This window comes from Lontra canadensis, unplaced genomic scaffold, assembly GCF_010015895.1.
Source record: "Lontra canadensis isolate GAN:19392208 unplaced genomic scaffold, GSC_riverotter_1.0 scaffold134, whole genome shotgun sequence".
NCBI lineage: Eukaryota > Metazoa > Chordata > Mammalia > Carnivora > Mustelidae > Lontra > Lontra canadensis.
The window spans coordinates 2,233,605-2,254,039 of record NW_022631128.1 but is presented as its reverse complement, the minus strand read 5'-3'; the positions used below and the strand labels follow the sequence as shown (position 1 = coordinate 2,254,039).

General features: G+C 50.6%; 2 protein-coding genes across 3 annotated transcripts; one reads left to right on the top strand and one right to left on the bottom strand.

The window, feature by feature from the left end:
* The first annotated feature begins 10,116 nt into the window (after positions 1-10,116).
* On the top strand, positions 10,117-16,044 carry PCSK1N (proprotein convertase subtilisin/kexin type 1 inhibitor). 2 transcript variants are annotated; one of them, XM_032842982.1, is made up of 3 exons: positions 10,117-10,340; positions 14,879-15,354; positions 15,679-16,044. In XM_032842982.1, the coding sequence occupies exons 1-3, from the start codon at positions 10,227-10,229 to the stop codon at positions 15,872-15,874; spliced, it is 786 nt and encodes a 261-aa protein (XP_032698873.1). In that variant the 5' UTR covers positions 10,117-10,226; the 3' UTR covers positions 15,875-16,044. The 2 variants fall into 2 exon arrangements, with proteins under 2 accessions (XP_032698873.1, XP_032698874.1); XM_032842983.1 differs by having other exon boundaries at positions 10,118-10,340; positions 14,882-15,354.
* Positions 16,045-16,995: 951 nt separating this feature from the next.
* On the bottom strand, positions 16,996-17,727 carry ERAS (ES cell expressed Ras). The gene has a single exon (XM_032842978.1). It carries the CDS (start codon positions 17,695-17,697, stop codon positions 16,996-16,998), a length of 702 nt encoding a protein of 233 aa, XP_032698869.1. The 5' UTR covers positions 17,698-17,727.
* Positions 17,728-20,435: the final 2,708 nt, after the last annotated feature.

The following is a 20,435-nucleotide window of genomic DNA, read 5'->3' as shown; positions in this document are numbered from 1 at the left end:
GGGTGGCTCAGTGGGTTAAGCCGCTGCCTTCGGCTCAGGTCATGATCTCAGGGTCCTGGGATCGAGTCCCGCATCGGGCTCTCTGCTCATCAGGGAGCCTGCTTCCCTCTCTCTCTCTGCCTGCCTCTCTGCTTGTGATCTCTGTCTGTCAAATAAATAAATAAAATCTTTTAAAAAAAATTTAAAAAAATGCATAGTGGGATAAAAAGAAAAAAAAGGTGCTGTAGAATCAGAAAATTAGTCTTGTCATCTTGGGGAGAAGGTCTGCACCTCTGCAGTCATCGGCTTCCAGAGAATTCCTAAGAATCCTGTTTGATGCCTATTAATGTCTTTTTCAAGAAGTTCAAGGGCAATTTTCCCTTAGATCATGCAGTCTTTGGGTGGATATTTTGAAATTTGTTTATTTTTTAAGTAATCACTACACCCAACATGGACCTCGAATTCAGGAGATTGAGTTGCTCTCTCCTCCTACTGAGCCAGTCCGGCACCCGTAGGTGGATACTTCGTAAATGCAGCTCAAACCTCTTAGGGAGACATCTGGTGGCATCATAGGAGTCTCTGGCAGTATGAAGTCGCATTGACCTGTAATAGGGTAAAATCTTGTATTGAAAGTGAAATTACAAAACACATGGGGTGGTCTGTTATTAACTCAGAAGTAACTAACCAGAGGTGGTCCCCAGAGGGTATTATATCTTGATGTTATCAAGGCTAGTGGCAATACTTTAGTCTCTGAAAGTGTGAGGGTGTCTCAGAAGTATTTCAACTTTTTAAAAAAGAATTTATTTGTTTGTTTGTTTGTTTGTTTGAGAGGGAGAGAGAGCACAAGTGGGGGGGAGGAGCAAAGGGAGAGGGACAGGCAGACTCCCTGCTGAGCACACAGCCAGACCCTGGGCTCCATCCCAGGATCTTGAGATCATGACCTGAGCCGAAGGCAGATCCTTAACCGACCAAGCCATCCAGGCGTCCCAGAAGTGTGTTGATTTTTTTTTAAAAGATTTTATTTATTTGAGAGAGAGAGATTGAAAGAGATCACGAGCAGGGGGAAGGGGAGAGAGAGAAGCAGGCTCCCTGCTGAGCAGGGAGCAAGATTTGATGTGTGACTCGATCCCAGCACACTGAAATCATGACCTGAGCTGAAGGCAGACGCTTAACCAACTGAGCCACCCAGGCGCCCTGAATTTTTTTGTAATTCCAGCTTAGTTGACATACGTTGTCACATTAGTTTCATGAACACATAATAATTCATAGTGATTCATCATCTCTATATGCGATGCTCTGCTGACCACTAGTATAGCTATCCTGTGTCACCATACAACACCATTACAATACCATCAACTGTGTTCCCTATGCTGTGCCTTTCCTCCCCGTGACTGGTTCATTCCATAACTAGAAACCTGTACATCCCACTACCCTTCACCCATTTGTGCCTACTCCCCCCTCCCCTTACCCTCTGGCAACCATCAGTTTGTTTTCTGTTACTTTTACATTTAGAATTCCACTAAGGGGGTGCCTGGGTGGCTCAGTGGGTTAAAACCTCTGCCTTCGACTCAGGTCATGATCCCAGGGTCCTGGGATCGAGTCCTGCATCAGGCTCTCTGCTCAGCGGGAGTCTGCTTCCCTTCCTCTCTCTCTCTGCCTACTTGTGATCTCTGTCTGTCAAATAAATAAAATATTTAAAATAAAATTTAAAAAATTTAAAAAAAATAGAATCCCATTAAGTCTCTACTTTCTCTGAAGCTTATGGATGCTAATGACTATAGGGTTTGTGAGTAAGTTTTTAGACGACAGTTATTTAAATGAGTGCAATGTGCGCCCCTGTTAACTGGAGAGACAAGTTGAAATTCAAATACAAAAGGAAGCAATTTCCCCTCCCCTTACAGCAAAGGCTCTCTGCCAATGAAAATCTCAGTTGGCCTAGAAAATAAACCACAGCCAGAACATGCTCATAACCCATTTGGAGGTGTTCAAAGGGACTTCAAGTCTTGGGTTCCTACCCATGTCCTACCTTTACAGTCTTTGCCATGATTGTGTCATTGGAGGTATGACATTCAAGAGGACCACCTCAGCAAGAGCCTTTAAGTTACCCCATCAATGTTGGTTCGGTATCAAGGCCAATTTAGCTCTGCTATTGTGGCTAATACCACAAAGCAGTTTTGCTACCTTCCATTCTTCTTATGGCTATCTGAAGTATGGCAAAAGATATAGAATTGCCATCATTTGTTGTCCATTTTAATAAGGGTTCCTGAGGTGCCTTCAGATGAACATGAAATTATCACTGTAAGGGGTGCCTGGGTGGCTCAGTCAGTTGGGTGTCTGCCTTTGGCTCAGGCCATGATCCCTGGTCCTGGGATGGAGCCCCATGTCGGGCTCCCTGCTTGGCAGGGAATCTGATTCTCCCTCTCCCTCTGCCTGCCACTCACCCTGCATATGTGCACTCTTTGTCTCAAATAAATAGATATATAAAATCTTTTAAAAAAAGAGAAATTAGAGGTCCCTGGGTGGCTCAGTGGGTTAAAGCCTCTGCCTTCAACTCAGGTCATTATCTCAGGGTCCTGGGATTGAGCCCCACATTGGCCTCTCTGCTCAGCGGGAAGCCTGCTTCCTCCTCTCTCTCTACCTGCTTCTTTGCCTACTTGTGATCTCTGTCTGTCAAATAAATAAATAAAATCTTTAAAAAAAGAGAGAGAGAGAAATTGTCATCATAAAAAGCTAGTTATATTCCCTCTACAAGGAGAGGGGAGGAATTTTGGCTGCATGAAAATACAATCTGACATAAACACACACAAAGGAGAGGCTCCTGGGTGGTGGTTAACCATCTGCCTTTGGCTCAGGTCATAATCCCAGGACACTGGGATCATGACCTGAGCCGAAGGCAGAGGCTTTAACCCACTGAGCCACCCAGGTGCCCCAATAAATAAAATCTTTTAAAAAAATACTCAAAAGAGAATTATTGCAGGGGTGCCTGGGTGGCTCAGTTGGTTAAAGAATCTGATTCTTGATTTTGCTTCAGGTCGTGATCCTAGGGGTCCTGGGATGGAGTGGATTCTCTCCCTCTACCCCTCAACCCTCTCTCAAAAGAGCCAATAAAATAATAAAAAATAAAAGAGGACGCCTGGGTGGGTCAGTCAGTTAAGCATCTGTCTTTGGCTCAGGTCATGATCCCAGAGTTCCGGGTGGGATCAAGTCCCACATCGGGCTCTCTGCTCAGCGGGGAGCCTGCTTCTCTCTCTCCCTCTGCCTGCCTCTCTGCCTGCTTGTGTGCTCTCTCTCTCTCTCTCTGTGTGTGTCAAATAAATAAATAAAGTCTTTAAAAAAAAGAAAAGAGATGGGGCACCTGGGTGCCTCAGTTGGTTAGGTGGAAGGTGCTTGGTTGCCCTTGGGGTCACGGCCTTGGGGTTCTGGGATGTAGCCCTGCATCAGGCTCCATGCACAGTGCGGAGTCTGCTTGAGGATTCCTTCTCTTTCTCCCTCTTCCTCTGCCCCTCCCCCATGTGCACATTCTCTCTCAAATAAATAAATACATCTTTAAAAAATAAAAAAGGGAGTTATTACAGCTGATTTAAACAATACACTAGGCCTTTGACAATTTTATCAAGGCATAGTATTAAAAAGTCAGCACTCTGGGGCTCCTGGGTGGCTCAATCGGTTCAGTGTCTGCCTTCGGTTCAGGGCATGATCCCAGGGTCCTGCCTCCCGCATTGGGCTCCTTGCTCAGCGGGGAGCCTGCTTCCCTCTCTCCTCCCTACCTGTGTCTCTTTCGCTGTCACTATCTCTCTCTCTCAAATAAATAAATAAAATCTTTTTTTTTTGAAGATTTTATTCCTTTGACAGAGAGACATAGCGATAGAGGGAACACAAGCAGGGGGAGTGGGAGAGGGAGAAGCAGGCTTCCTGCCGAGCAGGGAGCCCGATGCGGGGCTCAATTCCAGGACCCTGGAATCATGACCTCAGCCGAAGGCAGACGCTTAACGACTAAGCCACCCAGGCGCCCAAATAAATAAATAAAATCTTAAAAAAAATTCATCACTCCTTGGAGCACTTGGGTGGCTCAGTCAGGTAGCTGACTCTTGATTTCCACTTGGGCCATAGTCTCAGGGTTGTGGGATCAATCCCAAGGAGGGCTCCACGCTCAGAGGGGAGACTGCTTCTCCTCTTCCTCTGCCCCTCCCCCAGCTTGACTACATGTGTGCTTGCTCTCTCTCTCTCTCAAATAAATAAATAAATAAATAAATAAATAAATAAATATTTTTTTAAAAAGTTGGGTGGGTCAGTCAGTTAAGTGTCCAACTCAGTTTTAGCTGGGGTGGTGATTTCAGGGTCTTGGGATGGAACCTGCCTCCCCTCCCCCCAGGCTCCGTGCTTGGTGAGGAGTCTGCTTGAGATTCTTTCTCCCTCTCTCTCCCTCCCCCTTTGCTCCCCCCAACCCCCGTGTGAGATGGTGCGCGCGCGCTCTCTTAAATAAATAAATAAAATCTTAAACGTCAACACTCCTTAATCCCCAAATACAGAAATGAAGAGAAGGGTGTCTCCTTTGTTAAACAAGATGATCTCTCTCTTAGATAAAAGAAACAAGCCATCTCTTTGTGTGGATTTCTGCCATTATTGCTCTTTTTTAAAATTGTATAAATTTCCTTTTTTAAGTGGGTGACATGCCCAGTGTGGAGCCCCATGAGGGCTTTGAACTGCCAACCCTGAGATCAAGACCCAGATGCTTAACCCATTGAGCCACCACCCAGATGCCCCCAGATGCCCTTTTTGTTCTAAGGCGGCCCTCAAATGAACAATCTTGTTCATGGCAGAAGTTTCCCAAAGTAGTTACTGCAATTTTGACATTTCTCCGGTGAAATTATGCCAGTTGCGGTTAGATAAACATTTATGTTGACATTCTGCTGAAAAAACATGAAGGACACAGGTGCTTGGCCTGAAAGGCAGTTTTAGACTGGGAAGATCCCATGAGAATCACAATGCTCCATAAGGGGAGGGGTGTGTTGTGTAACTGGTGTCTCCAGATTCCCGCTAAAGACGGTCATGGTGGTGGGCCAGGAATAAAAACCCTCCTGACTGAGCGGATGAAATTAAACAAAGCAATTCTCAGGGACACAAAGATAAGACTGAAGAAGAAATTCATGTATGTTTTGTTTGTTTTATTGCGGTGAAATACACATAACATAAAATGTACTATCTTTACCATTTTAAGTGTACATTTCAGTAAGTGTTAAATACGTTCATAATATTGTGCAACCATCACCACCATCCAACTCCATGGCTCTTTTCATCTGTTTTTTTTTTTTAAGATTTTAACAGAGAGAGAGAGAGATCACAAGTGGGCAGAGAGGCAGGCAGAGAGAGAGGGGGAAGCAGGCTCCCTGCTGAGCAGAAAACCCGATGTGGGGCTCGATCCCAGATCCCAGGACCCTGAGATTATTACCTGAGCTGAAGGCAGAGACTTAACCCATTGAGCCATCCAGACGCCCCAGCTCTTTTCATCTTATAGAACTGAAACTCCAGGGGCGCCTGGGTGGCTCAGTCGGTTAAGCCTCTGCCTTTGGCTCAGGTCGTGATCACAGGGTCTTAGGATCCCGGTGTGTAGGGCTCCCTGCTCAGTGGGGAGTCTGCTTCTTCCTCTTTCCCTCTCTCTCCCTGTGCACCCCCCCCAACTCGCGCTGGACGTGCTCTCTCTCAAATAAATAAAATCTTTAAAAAAACCCCTGAACCCGGGCGCCTGGGTGGCTCAGTGGGTTAAGCCGCTGCCTTCGGCTCAGGTCATGATCTCAGGGTCCTGGGATCGAGTCCCGCATCGGGCTCTCTGCTCAGTGGGGAGCCTGCTTCCCTCTCACTCTGCCTGCCTCTCTGCCTACTTGTGATCGCTCTCTGTCAAATAAATAAATAAAATCTTTAAAAAAAAAAAACCCTGAACCCTGTACTCATTAAACACTAACTCCCTCTTCTCCCCTCCCCCCACAGTCCCTGGTAACCAACCATTCTAGTTTTTGTCTCTAAGATTTTGACTCTTCTAAGTATGTCGTAGACTACTTCAGTATTCCTCTTTTGGGGACTGGCTTATCTCACTTAGCATAATGTCCTCGGTGTTCATCCCATGTGGTCACATGTATCAGAATTTCCTTCCTTAAAGGCTGAATAATTTTCCATTGTAGGTATATATGATATTTCGTTTATCCACTCATCCACCGACGGAAACTTGGCTTCCTTCCGTGTTTACCTGTTGTGAATAGCGCTACTATGAACACATGTGTACAAACATCTATTTGAGACTGCTTCCGCATCAGATTTTCTAATGGTGATCCAAGGCTTGTTTGTCCAAAGGATGCTGGTCTGAAGAAACAGGGACTTCTCAGCCCCCAGGGCCAGTTTGGGAATAAATGTCAGGGCTATGCTCTTTCTCTTCCTATAGACTTTTTCCTTTTGTTGTCAAGGAATGCTCAACTATGTAACTAAATATAACACTTATATGTTTCACATACACAATTGGACAGACCACAGAAACAGGTGCTAAAAATCTAGAAAACAATTTTACCAAGTAACACTATGTATCTGATCAGATAACCAAAGTCTGGGGTATCCTCATTCCTAGGAAAACAAACAAAACATCCAATGCAGAGGACCTCATTGAAATGTCTATATTTGAGGCTCTGTGAACTTACTCCCAAGCCAATCATGGGCAGGGAGGTGACTCAATTAGCTGGAGACACAATTTCAGATATGTGCACTCTTACTGAGTTGAAGGTCTCAGAACAGAGTAGGGCAGTGAGGATTTCTGCCCAATCTCAGCAAAACCTTCTCCATTTGTGTTAATGCCCATTAGTCAAAGACCATCAGGAACACAGCTGCAGTCAAACCAACCAGGGTTTATTAGCTTGCTGCAACGAGGGACACCACATGCCGTGGAGAGCCATGGAGTATCTAAAAGAGGGGTGTTAGAAGAAAGTGATTATGGGATTTGGGCTTGTGTTAGATGGTTTTCGTGGTTTCCAGGCTACAGTCTTGCCCTTATTTTGTTAAATTTGTTTCTAAGTGTTTTTATTCTTTTTGATGGTACTGCAAATGGAATTGTTTTCTTTCATTTTGGATGGTTCATAGCTCATGTATAGACATACCATTGAGTTTTCTAATATTGATCTTATATCTTGCAACCTCGCTGGTCTCATCTATTAACTCTAATGTTTGTGTTGTAGATTCCTTAAGATTATCCATGTATAAGGTCATGTCATTTGCAAATGAAAATTATTTCATTTCTGCCTTTCCACTGTGGATGCTTTTGTCTTCTTGCCCAAGTGCTCTGGCTAGAATGTCAAATAAAAGCGAAAGGAAACATCCCTATCTTTTTTTTTTTTTAAAGTAAGCTCTACACCTAATGTGGGGCTTGAACTCACCACCCCAAGATCAAGAGTCATATGCTGTACTGACTGAATCAGCCAAGTGCCCCGGAACATCCTTGTCGTGATCCTGATCCACTGTTAAGTATGATGTTAGCCGTGGGCTTTTGTCCTTCATCAGGTTGAAGGTGTTCTCTTCTATTCCTAGTTTGTTGACGATATGTTACTTCTCAGCTTAAAATAACACACAACAGGGGCGCCTGGGTGGCTCAGTGGGTTAAAGCCTCTGCCTTCAGCTCGGGTCATGATCCCAGGGTCCTGGCCCCGCATCAGGCTCTCTGCTCAGCGGGGAGTCTGCTTCTTCTCTCTCTGCCTGCCTCTCTGCCTACTTGTGATCTCTGTCTGTCAAATAAATAGATAAAATCTTAAAAAAAAACACACACAACAACATTAACTCACAGTTTCTGTGAGTCAGAGGTCAGGACGTGGCTTAACTGGGATTTCTGCTTTAGGCTTCATGAAGCTGAAGTGAAGGTGCTGACAAGGGCTGCAGTCTCATATGAGGCCTGATTGGAGAAGGATCAAAATTCACTCTGGCTATTGGCAGAATTCAGTTACTTGGGGCGCCTGGGTGGCTCAGTCACTGGGCATCTGCCTTTGGCTCTGGTCGTGACCCTGGGGTCCTGGGATGGAGCCCCGCATTGGGCTCCCTGCTCAGCAGGGAGCCTGCCTGCTTCTCCCTCTCCCACTCCCCCTGCTTGTGTTCCTTCTCTCGCTGTGTCTCTCTCTGCCAAATAAATAAATAAAATCTTTTTTAAAAAAAAGAATTCAGTTCCTTGCAGGTGAAGGACTGGGGGCTTTGATTTCTTGCTGGCTGTCCGCTGGGACCACCTTCGGTTCCTAGAGGCTACCTCTCTTTCTCTCCGCCTGAGGCTAGGGTAACCTAGAGCTTCATTATAGTATATTTACATTATATATTACACCCCCAGCCTGGCCTGTGGTCCAGCCACCAGTCTGTGCCTAGTTTAAATGCCCCCCCCCCCCACTGGGGGAAAAATGGCCAGAACACTTCCAGCAAGAACCTTGTAGGGCCAAAAACTCCCCTCCCAACTGGTAGGAGAAGTTCCTTAGATGATTGAAAACAACCTCAGTCAGACACCACCCTGCTGTGACCCGTAACCTATACAACCATAAAAAGAAAAGACATCCCTAACCTGGTGCAGTTGCCACCTCGGGGCCTGCCCACACTCCATTCTTGAGTGTGCATTGTCCTTAACAAACTGCTTAGTGTTTGCTAACTTCCTTCTGGCTGCCTTTGACTGTGGATCCTCATATAAATCTTTCATGGGGAATCCAAGAACTAACACCTCCATTCACCCAACACAGACTCTCCCGCCCATAACAGTTCCAACCTCATTTCTTTTTTTTTTTTTTAAGATTCTGTTTATTTGACAGAGAGAGAGAGAGAGCACACAAGCAGGGGGAGCAGGAGGCAGAGGGAAAGGGAGAAGTGGGCTCCCTGAGGAGCAGGGAGCCTGATGCGGGGCTCGATCCCAGGATCCTCGGATGATGACCTGAGCCGAAGGCAGATGCTTAACCGTCTGGGCCACCCAGGCGCCCCACCAACCTCATTTCTGATGTAATTATGTACATGTTATCACATATATCTGGTCACCTTTGGTCATGCACACTTTCAAAAGGGAGGGGATTACACAAGATTGTGGACACCAGGAGACAAGCATCATGGGAGCCACCTTAAACATGTGTTTGTCACCCCATCACTGGGAACATCATCTTCAGGACCATAAAGGGATATGTATAATGATTTTCCTTGTGAAGTTGTTTGTAATACAGAAGAGATGGAGACAGAATCAATGGATTAGATATACTCACAGCAGCATCAAGGTGTCTTTCTTCACTTTGAATTTGTGCCATGTTACCATACTTTGTTTTTTATTTTTTTAAAGATTTATTTATTTGAGAGAGACTGAGAGAGGGAGAGAGAGAGTCAGCACAGAGGGAGAGGTAGAAGAAGACTCACTGTTGAGCAGGGAGCCCAATCTGGGCCTCGATCCCAGGACCCTGAGATCATGACCAGAGCTGAAGGCAGATGCTTAACTGAGCCACCCAGGCACCCCCATAGTTTGTTTTGATTCCTAAATGAAAATATCTTTATGTTGATCTGATTTTAATAGTGATGCATATTCATTACATTTTTTTTTTCAGACAACAGAGAGAAGGGTAAAGGAGAGAGTGACAAACCATTATCTATCTCCCCACCCAGAAATAGCCACTAACATTCCCTCCCCAACATTTTTTGCCCAATGTCTACTCAAATTTTACCAAAGTTTTGTTTCCTTGGATGTGTCATTTTAAGTGGCTTGAGACCCTTTTCTGAAACAATGTATGGGTAAAATATATTTATCTATGTATCGATCCTCACCCATAGCAGCGAGGAACTGTTTATCCATGAACAAAGTCATATGTCTCCTCCCCAGGGAGGGAGAGGTGGGGGACCAGATCGCCATTCCACTCCACTGAGTCAATTTTGCCTGCCTGTCTGCTAAGGGACAGCAAGGTCTGTTGCCCCGGTAACTGCCCTCCGACTGCCATGGCAACCGCCATCGAAGGTTCCAGTTTACCACCTTGCCCCTTGGGCATCTCCATGGCGACGGGCAGGATGGAGGGGTTGCTGGAGCTCCCGGGCTGCGCCTGCGTAGAGTGGCCGGAGACGGAGGAGGGGTGGGGTGAGGGGAGTGGGGGGTTGGGCAGGGGGAGGACTGGGTTCTCCCGCGCGCGCAGCCGCAGAGCACCGCAGCCTTGCCCGCTCGCCCCAGCGCTGCGCATTTGCCAGCCAGTCCGCCCGTCCGGAGCCCGGCTCGCTGGGGCAGCATGGCGTGGTCGCCGCTGCTCGGCGGGCCGCGGGCCGGGGGCGTCGGCCTTTTGGTGCTGCTGCTGTTGGCCTTACTACGGCCGCCCCCCACGTTCTGCGCGCGGCCAGTAAAGGTGCGACACCAGTCGGGCACCGGGTGGGGGTGGGAGGGAGGAGGCTGTGGGCGAGGGTCTGTGCTCGGATGCTGGCCCCTCGTCCTCGCGGGCCCCCGCCTGCTCCCGGACGTGCGGGGAGATCGGCCGGGGGGTCCGGGGGCCTCTGCCCGTCCGCGCCCAGGCCATGCAGGACTCGGCCTCCGGGTGTGCGGGGCTCCGCTGGCAGCCACGCCCTGCCCACCCTTGGCACCTGGCGTGGGCCGGGCCTCGCTCCGCAGGTCGCTTGTGGCGCTGTCCATGGGACGAGCGCGCATGAAGGAAGGGGGTGTCCGCATAGGTCACTGTGTGTGGGATGCGTTGACTGGGGCGTGAGAATGTGCTGTCTCTGTAAGTGCGTATCCTTTGATGTCAGCGCTTCCGAGCGTCCCTGCAGGGGCGCCGTTGTGGGTCTGGGTGTGCAGTGAGGGTGATGCTGGGGTTCTTCCTGCGTTTGACTTGTCTCAGGGACACTGTAAATCCTATGGGGATGGCTAACCTATGGGCGTGTCTCTGTGTGTGTGTGTGTGTGTGTGTGTGTGTGTGTGTGTGTGATTTCGTTCTTTATATGGGAGTGGTCTTTGCCGCCCCATGTGCACATCCCATTTTGGTTCTGTTGGACCAAGCGACTAGGATTTTGTATGGCTGTTCAGGAGGCTGTTTCTCCCTGTCCCTTTATAGAGCTGTGTCATTGTGGGGAGAGGAGCCATGATGTCTCCGGGCTGCATTGTGTCTTTAAGGGTGATGTGTGTCCTTGCATCTGGGTAGCTTGGCCATTGTGACCACATGGACAGCCGCGTCTGTGAACGTGTGCAGTTCCTCGTGTGTGGCTGTGGCAATGTCAGGTTGTGCGTGTGACATCTCAAGGCTTGCTAGCCCATGGGAGTGTGAGCCCATGGGAGGCTGTGATTGCTGGTGAGTGTGTGATTCTCTAGGGGCTGAGGGGTAGTGGGCGCCTAGGGCACTTGGAGCACATCTTCCTTCAACTTGTCAAGGATGGGGGACTTAAAAAATTATTATATATTTTACATCTGATGTAATATGGTTAACATACATGTATGATGTAAGGAATAATGATAAAATAACCCTTGTGTGTACCCACCACTCAGGTTAAGAAATTGAGCATGACCGATAGTTAAAAGCCTCTGGGGGCCCCTGTGCACAACAACCCACTTGCTCCCTAATCATTATCCTGTATTTTCTGTTCATTGATTCCTTACTTTTGTTTGTAGCTTATCACATATGTGTGTAGGTCTAAACAATATGTTGTTTAGCCTTTCTTCATAGAAATGGAATCATCCAGGCATCAGGCTCTTTTTAGTCACTAGGGGTCACTAGGAAGTCATCGGGGCATCTGGTAGTCTCAGCCCGCTGTGGAATTCGTTAACTTGTTTTTTTGTTTTTGTTTTTGTTTTGGTTTTTTTTTTTTTGCTTTTTTTTTCTTTTTGGCTCTGCATCACCTGTGAGATGCATCCACCATGCACATTTGCACATTGAAGTCCATGGCCGTAATTCATTTATTTTCATTGCTGCCTAATATTTCATTTTCTGAGGATATCATCAGTGTCTGAGTATATCATGATTCATATGTGTTCTCAATATGTCTGTAGACATTTGGGCAGCTTCCAGGCTTTTTTCCCCTCTGGCTCTGTCCACTTCAATGTTGTCACAAACAGTGCCCGATATGATTTTTCACAAACCTGGATCCAGTAGTATATGTACAAAAGCTACCCTGGGTTGTAGCACACCCAGGAGTGGGTCATAGGATTTGTGCAGCTTTTTAGACATTGCTGAACTGTTTTTCAAAGTTATTTTGGCAATTGAATTCCCATCAGCAATGTATGAGAGTTTCTGTTTTTCCCACAGCCATGTCAGCATTGGGCATCACTAGGAGGTTTGAGTTCTTTGGGATGTATGATGCTTAGTATCTCACTGGCACTAAAATTTGCATTTTCCTGATTGCTAATGAGGCTCACTGTTTTCCATGTATTTAGTTACTCGTTTTGTTTCCTTTTATGTGAAATACTTGGACATCAATTTTCCCTATTTTTAAAGTCTAGTTTTCATTCTTTATATAAGTAATCTCTACACCCCACGTGGGTGGGGTTCGAATTCACGACCCCGAGATCAAGAGTTGCAAGCTCTTCTGACAGAGCCAGCCAGGCACCCCTCCTTATTTTTATATTAGCTTGTTTTTCTCTTCGCTTTTAAGGCATTTTTTGGTATATTGGATACTAGTCCTTTATTGACTATTTGTGTTGCAGACCTCTTCTCCCACTCTGGTTTGACTGTTCATTCTTTTATGGTGTCTTGGGATAAAAAGAAATTCTTCATTTTAATGTAGTCAGATTTATTCATCTTCTCTCTTTTTTTTTTAAAGATTTTTATTTATTTGACACACAGAGAGAGAAATCACAAGTAGGCAGAGAGGCAGGCAGAGAGAGAGGAGGAAGCAGGCTCCCTGCTGAGCAGAGAGCCCGATGCGGGACTTGATCCCAGGACCCTGAGATCATGACCTGAGCCAAAGGCAGAGGATTAACCCACTGAGCCACCCAGGCACCCTCATCTTCTCTTTTTGTTTTTAAAGATTTTATTTATCTGTCAGAGAGAGAGAGCGCAAGCAGGGGGAGCATCAGGCAGAGGGAGAAGCAGGGTCCCCCACTGAACTAGGAGCCCGATGATGCAATGTGGGACTCGATCCCAGGACCTGGGATCATGACCTGAGCCAACTGAGCCATCCAGGTGTCCCTGTTCATCTTTTCCTTTTCATTGCTCCCACGTTTGGGTTATTTGTTGTTCCTGCATGCTGGGTTTTTTTTTTTAAGATTTTATTTATTTATTTGACAGAGAGAGAGAGACAGCAAGAGCAGGAACAAGGAACACAAGCATAGGGAGTGGGAGAGGGAAAGCAGGCTTCCCGCCGAGCAGGAAGCCCGATGTGGGGCTTGGTTGACCTGAGCCCAAGGCAGATGGTTAACCATCTGAGCCACCCAGGCGCCCCCCTGCATGGGTTTTTTGAAAGAGCCAGTCCTGTCCCCACTGCTCTGAGTATCCCTTCTGCCATGTAGCAATTGTCAATATCTGTGCATCTGTTCTTAAGTTCTGTTCAATCCTATTACTTCCTTTTGCTGGACTGAATCTGCTGTCTAACTGGCCCATTTAATTTTTTTTTTAAGATTTCACTTTTAAGTCCTCTCTACACCCAGCGTAGGGCTCAATCGCACAACCCAGAAATCAAGAGTCACAGGCTCCACCCACTGAGCCAGCCAGGTGCCCCTTGCCTCCTTCTTTTTGAATTTCACTTAAAACATATTTCTAGGGCGCCTGGGTGCTTCAGTTGGTTGGGCGACTGCCTTTGGCTCAGGTCATGATTCCGGAGTCCTGGGATGGAGTCCTCCATTGGGCTCCCAGCTCCATGGGGAGTCTGCTTCTCCCTCTGACCTTCTCCCCTCTCACGTTCTCTCTCACTCTCTCTCTCAAATAGATAAGTAAAAATAAAAAAAATATTTCTAGATGTTTCTTTTTCAAATCTTCATCATCATTTTTGTGGGGTTTTTTTTGTTCCTTACTCATACTTTTGATACCGGTTTTTATTTCTTTAAGCTTTTTGAAATTCCTTAAAACTGTCTGGATTGAAAATTCATCATTGGGTAACTTATACTACAGAAAGATTTACACACATACCAAATAATATATGAACAAGGTTACTCATCCCAACATTACAAGAATAGCAAAAGATTGATGGCGGGGTGGGGGCGTGGGGGGGTGGAGTGCCTGGCTGGCTCAGTCAGTAGAGCGCCAGGTTCTTGGTGGGGTTGTGAGTTCCAGCCCCACATGGGGTGTAGAGATTGCTTAAAAGACAAAATCTTTAAAAAAAAAAAGTAATAACAGAAGATTGGAAACACCATAAATGTCCATCAGTTGTCCATCAGTCGAAGACTGGTTAAATAAAATGTGTGCATCCATACAGAAGGGATTCAATGCAGAGGAAAGAAATGAAAACAGAGGGATGGAGAGGGAGGGAATGAGATACTGAGGGAGGGAGGAGAAAGAAAAGGGAGAGAGAAAAGATGCACTGAAAGTACTGATCCAGACAGATTCCCAAATGCAAGGTGCAGAACAGTCTGCTACCCTTTGGGCAAAAGCAGTGAACAATAAGAACCTATAAAATGCAAATATGGTTCTTACAGTCCAAACATCAATATAGAAAAATCTATGGCTATCATAAACACCATCACCCCTCCTATAAAGACACCTGTTCTCCAGCAGCCCTGGGACAAATCCTGAATCACTGGGAAATCATTGAGGGGTTGGGGAACCAGCGGTCTTTGGTGGTCTTCAGTGTGACTGGACATATTTGGGAGTCTCCAGTGGCCTTAGGGGTGTCTGGGTATATTTGAGGGGCCGCGGTGCCTTGGGCGGCATCTGGGGATGTTTGAGGTCCACAGGGCTCCCCTGGGTGGTGGCGGGGGTCCCTGGCCTGACAGACGCTGACATCTCCCCCCTCCCACGTCTTCTGGCAGGACCCCCGCGGCCTGGGCGCAGCCGCGTCGCCCATGGCTGAGGCTGGCGCTCCCCGCCGCTTTCGGCGAGCAGCGCCCCGGGGCGAGGCGGCGGGGGCCGTGCAGGAGCTGGCGCGGGCGCTGGCGCACCTGCTGGAGGCCGAAAGGCAGGAGCGGGCGCGGGCCGAGGCGCAGGAGGCCGAGGATCAGCAGGCGCGAGTCCTGGCGCAGCTACTGCGCGCCTGGAGCTCCCCCCGCACCAACGACCCCGCGCTGGGCCTGGAGGACGACCCCGACGCGCCCGCCGCGCAGCTGGCCCGCGCTCTACTCCGCGCCCGCCTGGACCCTGCCGCCCTCGCAGCCCAGCTCGTCCCGGCCCCTGGCCCTGCCGCTGCGCTCAGACCCCGGCCCCCTGTCTACGACGACGGCCCCACCGGCCCAGAGGCCGAGGACGCCGGCGATGAGACGCCTGACGTGGACCCGGAGCTGCTGAGGTACCCCCGCAAGGGGTGGGCAGGGGGCGGCACCTGCATCGCGGGGGCGGCGGGAGCTGCGGGGGCCTGCCTCACAGCGTGGCGCCGACACTTAGGCCCTGGGATCGTAGGAAGGAGGGAGAACCTCCAGCCAAGGTGTAGGGTCCGAGGTGTCTGGCTGGGGAGAGTGGGGAGCGGCACTGTCGGTCCCGGGGAGGGGCGCTCCGATGCCCGGTTTCTGGGCCCGGTCCCCAGGCAGTATGGAGTTGCAGGGCAGTCTGGGTCCTAGGGCAGACGTTGATGCGTGGGTACACGCTCATCGCCTTCCTCCCGGCTCTTTTGCAGGTACTTGTTGGGGCGGATCCTCGCGGGGAGCCCGGATCCCGAGGCTGTGGCTGCCCCGCGCCGCCTCCGCCGTGCTGCGGACCAGGATCTGGGCCCAGAGGTGCCCCCTGAGGGCGTGCTGGGGGCCCTGCTGCGGGTGAAGCGCCTGGAGACCCCTTCACCCCAGGCGCCGGTGCGCCGCCTTCTGCCCCCGTGAGCACCGCCCGGATCCTGAGCCCCCTCAGGCCCAGGACCACCCCACCCGAACACCCCGACTGCTCCCCGTCGGTACACTGAGAGCGGCTTACCCCGTCGGCCGCAGTTGCTGACCTCGAACCCCAAGATCCCCGCCTTTGGCCCCACAATAAATGCGATTTGAAGCAGCTATGTGCTTGTCCAGAGTGGCTTTTTCTGGCTAGGGGTGGGGGTGGGGTCCGGTGGGATGAGTGGTGGTGGTCGCGCTCAAAGGCAGAGGGGCCCCTCCCCCACTCTACCTCTTTTCCTGGGGGAGGCATCCATAAAGACAATGGCAGTAACCACCCAGATCCTGGGCCCCACTCCACAAGGTTCTGAGGACACTTTCAGGGCCTGCAGCAAGTAGCATTTTCCTGGGGCCCATCCTTTTGGGGACCAAGGGACAGCCCTGAGGCATGAGTAGTTTGGGCTGTGCTGGCTGGCCGAGGTGTCCACAGGCACCCACGAGCCTTCCTGCTCTGGGGGAAAGGCTACCAGGGGAAAGAGAAGGAGTAGACTGCAGGCCAGGGGTCAGTTACAAACCCCCCCACCCCCCAGGGGGACTCTGCCTCTGAGAAATTCAAACCTGGGCCTCCAGGTCATGAAGAAAGAGTATTTGTCAAGGCAGGGAAATAGGACAAATGTCACCCACTCAATAAGGCTTTCCTTGGTCTCCCTGTCACTATTCCCACACTCGCTTTTACACAGTCTTACGTTATACGTACGAGGGCAGGGATTTCTAAGTGCCTTGCTGGCCTCTAAATCCTTTGTACCCAAAGCAGGGCCTGGCACACAGTGGGCTCCCCCCAGCATTTCTTGAATGAAGAAATTCTCACCATTCAAGGAACAGTCTCCCCAGTTTCACTCGCACCCACGTAACACTTGGCACAGAGGCAGCTTTGAAACCTGAGAACACCATTTATTTAATTTGGCTCACAATCTCCGCTCGCCAGTAACCAATATGATACTGCACGTTACCAAATGCCCATCACCAAATGAAAACCTCCGGAACAGAGGGACTCATCTATCCACAGTACACCAACAGTGTCCCACACAGCTAGGTGCTGGGGGGTGGGGGGGGGGCACTCTTCCCGACCGAGATCTTCAGGCCACAGAACAGCCGCAGCGGCACATGGCCTTCTGGTGCCGGGCCTTATCCCCACTGGGCCCTGCCATGGCCTCCTTTGCCATGGCCTCCCGGACCTTTTGGATCTCCTGGATGAGCAGGGTAAAGGCCTCCTCTACGCCTTGCCGTGTCTTGGCTGAGGTCTCCACGAAGGGGGCCCCCCAGCTCTTCGCAAGGGCTGCCGCAGCGGCCCGAGCATCTCCAGGGCTGCTCACAAGGTCACACTTGTTGCCCACAAGGACGAGGGGCTGGGTGCGGTGAGGGCCCCAGGTGGCTCGCATCTGCTGCAGCTGGGCTAGAGACGAGGGGTCATCCAGGGCGAAGACCCCCAGCACACCATCCCCAATGGCCACGCACTGGTCACGCAGGGCCCTGTGAGTGGCCTGCCCCGCTGTGTCCAGCACGTTCAGAATGCAGCCTCCGTGGCCCAGGGCCACCTCCTTCCAGTAGGAATCCTGGATCGTGGGGTCGTGGTCTTCCACAAAGCACTGGTGGTTCAACTGGATGGTGAGCGCGCTCTTGCCCACGCCGCTCGCGCCCACCACAACCGCCTTGTACTCGGGCAGCTGCTTGCCGACACTTTTGGAGGGTGCGCGAGCCCTCTGGTTCTCCTCCTGAGAGCTGAGGTTCCACGTGCCCAGGCCCAGATCAAACATGTTAGGGTTTCTCGGCAGCGCCATTCCTCCAGTGGGCAGCTCAGGGAAGGGATACAGACAGCAGGCCCTGTGAGGGAAAGAGAAAAGACAAGGGGGAGAGGCGGGGGGGGGGGGAGCGGGAGGTTAGGCAAGACCATTCGGGGGCAAGGGGTCAGCTGGTGTCATGGAATCAACATTTAATAAGTGCCTAGGTGTGTGCAAATCACCTTCTAGTAGGCTGTATACCTTATTTATGTTGATTAATCTCTGTCCGTCTCATTCCCTCTATGTGAAGGCACGGGTTTTAGGAGCCCCTTTATTTAGCTGTAATTTCTATACCACAGTTAATCTAGTTAAAGTGCACGATTCAATTTTTTTTAGCATATTCACACTGTTGTGCAACCATCACCGTAATCTAAGAAAATTTTCTTCACCCAGAAAAGAAAACTCCTGCCCATTAGCAGCCCCTCCCCCTTGGGCGTAGGCCGGTGGGGATTTGGGCCAGTTTTGATTTTGGTTTCCGATCGTATCACTGTTGATCCCCAAGCCCGGCACCGTATGGGTCACATATTATCTGCCGAGCGACATTCCTGTCCCCAGGGAGTTTGTATTCTAAAAGGTGGAGACAATAAATGAAATAAATGGGCAAATTATGAGGTCGGTTGTTCATTAACATTAGAATTTAGTCTTTCTTACATATTCAGCATGCGGCTATTGAGAACCCACTGTGTGGTGAGGACAAACAACTGGGGAAAATAGTTAAAATAGTTAGCAAGCCCCTGCCCCCAGGAACGTGACACGGTGGTCAGGAAGACAGACAACAACAAAGATAAATCAGTAAAATATCCTGTAATAATAGGTGATAAACAGCCCGGAGGTGCTCGGTTCACGTTAGGCCTCTTTATTATTATTTAATTTTCATGCATTATTTCCAGCGTCTTCCGGCATGCCCGGCATTGTGATGGGTGTGGGGAAGGTGGGAGGTGTGGGGGTGGGGAAGAGGCAGCAAACAAAATAGACTGAAATCCCTGCCCTTGGGAGGATTAGATTCTGGAAGTGAGAAGGAGACAATCAACAAAATAAGCAAGTAAATTATCATGCAGGTAGGAGAGGATGGGCACACAGCAGGTGCTCAATTAGTGCTAGCTATTAATAGCAAATTACCATTAAACTTATTCAATACACATCCTGGTCTCGGTTCTGTGTGGCCTCACGAAATGCATCATAATGGCTGCGACCCCGAATCTCTCTGGAAACCCCAGGGAGAATGGCAGTTTGGGGGGCAGATGGTGGGTTCAAGGCTTCCTTGGGGGTTCTGTTGAATTTGGGAGCTGGAGGTCAGGGTTGGGGGGTAGGGAACGTCCCAGATGGGGGTCCAACTGTAAGGTCCTCAGCCCAAAGAGACTCCTGGCAATAGTTATTAGATACTCTGGCTTAGAAAGAAGGGGGGCCATGGTGAAGAGAGATAAACTGAGGACAGAGCTGGCGGGGGGGGGGGGGGGATCCTCGAACGCTTCCGGGAACAGAAAGGGAGAAGATGTAGCAGCAAGGACAGACGGAGAGGCTAAGACGAGGGCGGAAGCGCCAAGGAGGCCTCCTCCGCTGTGGTCCAAGGCCCTCCATGGAGAGGTCAGAGTCTAAGGTGGAACTAACCGCCAGGATTTGTTCTAAGAGTCAAAGGCGGCGCGGGGGGGGGGGGGGGGGTGAAGGCTAACTCTCGAGTTTGGGGTCCGGGCCACTGGGAATTCTTGGGTGCTCGCGCCTGAGGCCGGGGACACTTGAGACGGACTCTGCCCCCTTAGCAAAGGGCTTCGGGAACGGAAAGGCGCCGCAGGAATGATTTCCCAGGACCTGGGCCTGCAGCAGGGGAGCCGTCTCACGGCCCCGCGACACTTCCCACCACCCAGGAGAGGCTGAGCCATCCCCCACCCAGGCCACGGTGTCGGCACGGAACAGCGAGGCCTTAGCAAGCGAGGGAGCCGTGGCCGTTTACCGGCCGGAGGTCAAACGGCCCGCCGGGGACCCCACCGACGGCAGCGGGGGGTCTCGCCCTCCCCTAGTGACATCGAACCACCTATTGTGTCCCGGGAGCTATGAGCGTCCCCGTAGGGCCTTTGAGACCCCGTGATCCCTTCCTGGAGCCACCCGGCCCCGGATTCGCCCAGGATCCAGGGGTGCGCGTTGAGGGGAGGCAGGCGCCAGAACGTGAGACCCTACGAACGGACACCCGTGCCGGGCCACGCTTCCCTTGACTCAACCGGGGGAGGTGCGCCTGGGGGACCCACAGGTTTTCCCCTAAACCTGTCCCCTGTGCTCCTGCCGGCCCAGCTCACCCGGTTTTCTAGGGTGCCGGGCCGCCCCAATCCCGAGGCTCGGGCCCACAGCCCCTGCTTCCCGCCCCCAGGTCTGTCTCCACCGAGGCTCCCGAGCTAGGGGCTGGGGGTGGGTGCTGGCCCCTGAGAATGGGAGGAGGTAGGGGAAGGGCCCCCTTCAAAGCCCACCTCCGTAGCTCCCCCACAGCCCACTGCGGAAAGGCCTCCCCGCTCGGGGCCGGGGGCTGGAGGCCCGGCGGCCTGGCTCACCTCGGTCCTGGGAAAGGCGGGAGCGCTTGACCCGAACCCACCGCAGCTGTGACAGGACTGACAGAGGAGAAGATGCTCCCACCCCGCCCCAAACCGCTGTGGGGAGGTGGGAGGTGGGAGGCGGGGGGCGGGAGAGGAGAGGGAGAACGCATGCGCAAAGGCGCTCCCAGACCCCTGAGCAGGCACGCCCCCCCTTCCCCA

What these genes read in the sequence shown, in the direction of transcription:
- ERAS (XM_032842978.1), bottom strand. Translation starts at nt 17,697, where the DNA reads ATGGCGCTGCCGAGAAACCCTAACATGTTTGATCTGGGCCTGGGCACG.
- PCSK1N (XM_032842982.1), top strand. Translation starts at nt 10,227, where the DNA reads ATGGCGTGGTCGCCGCTGCTCGGCGGGCCGCGGGCCGGGGGCGTCGGC. An exon ending in TCTGCGCGCGGCCAGTAAAG is followed by an intron (nt 10,341 to 14,878) that starts GTGCGACACCAG and finishes CACGTCTTCTGG; the next exon opens with CAGGACCCCCGCGGCCTGGG. An exon ending in GTGGACCCGGAGCTGCTGAG is followed by an intron (nt 15,355 to 15,678) that starts GTACCCCCGCAA and finishes GCTCTTTTGCAG; the next exon opens with GTACTTGTTGGGGCGGATCC.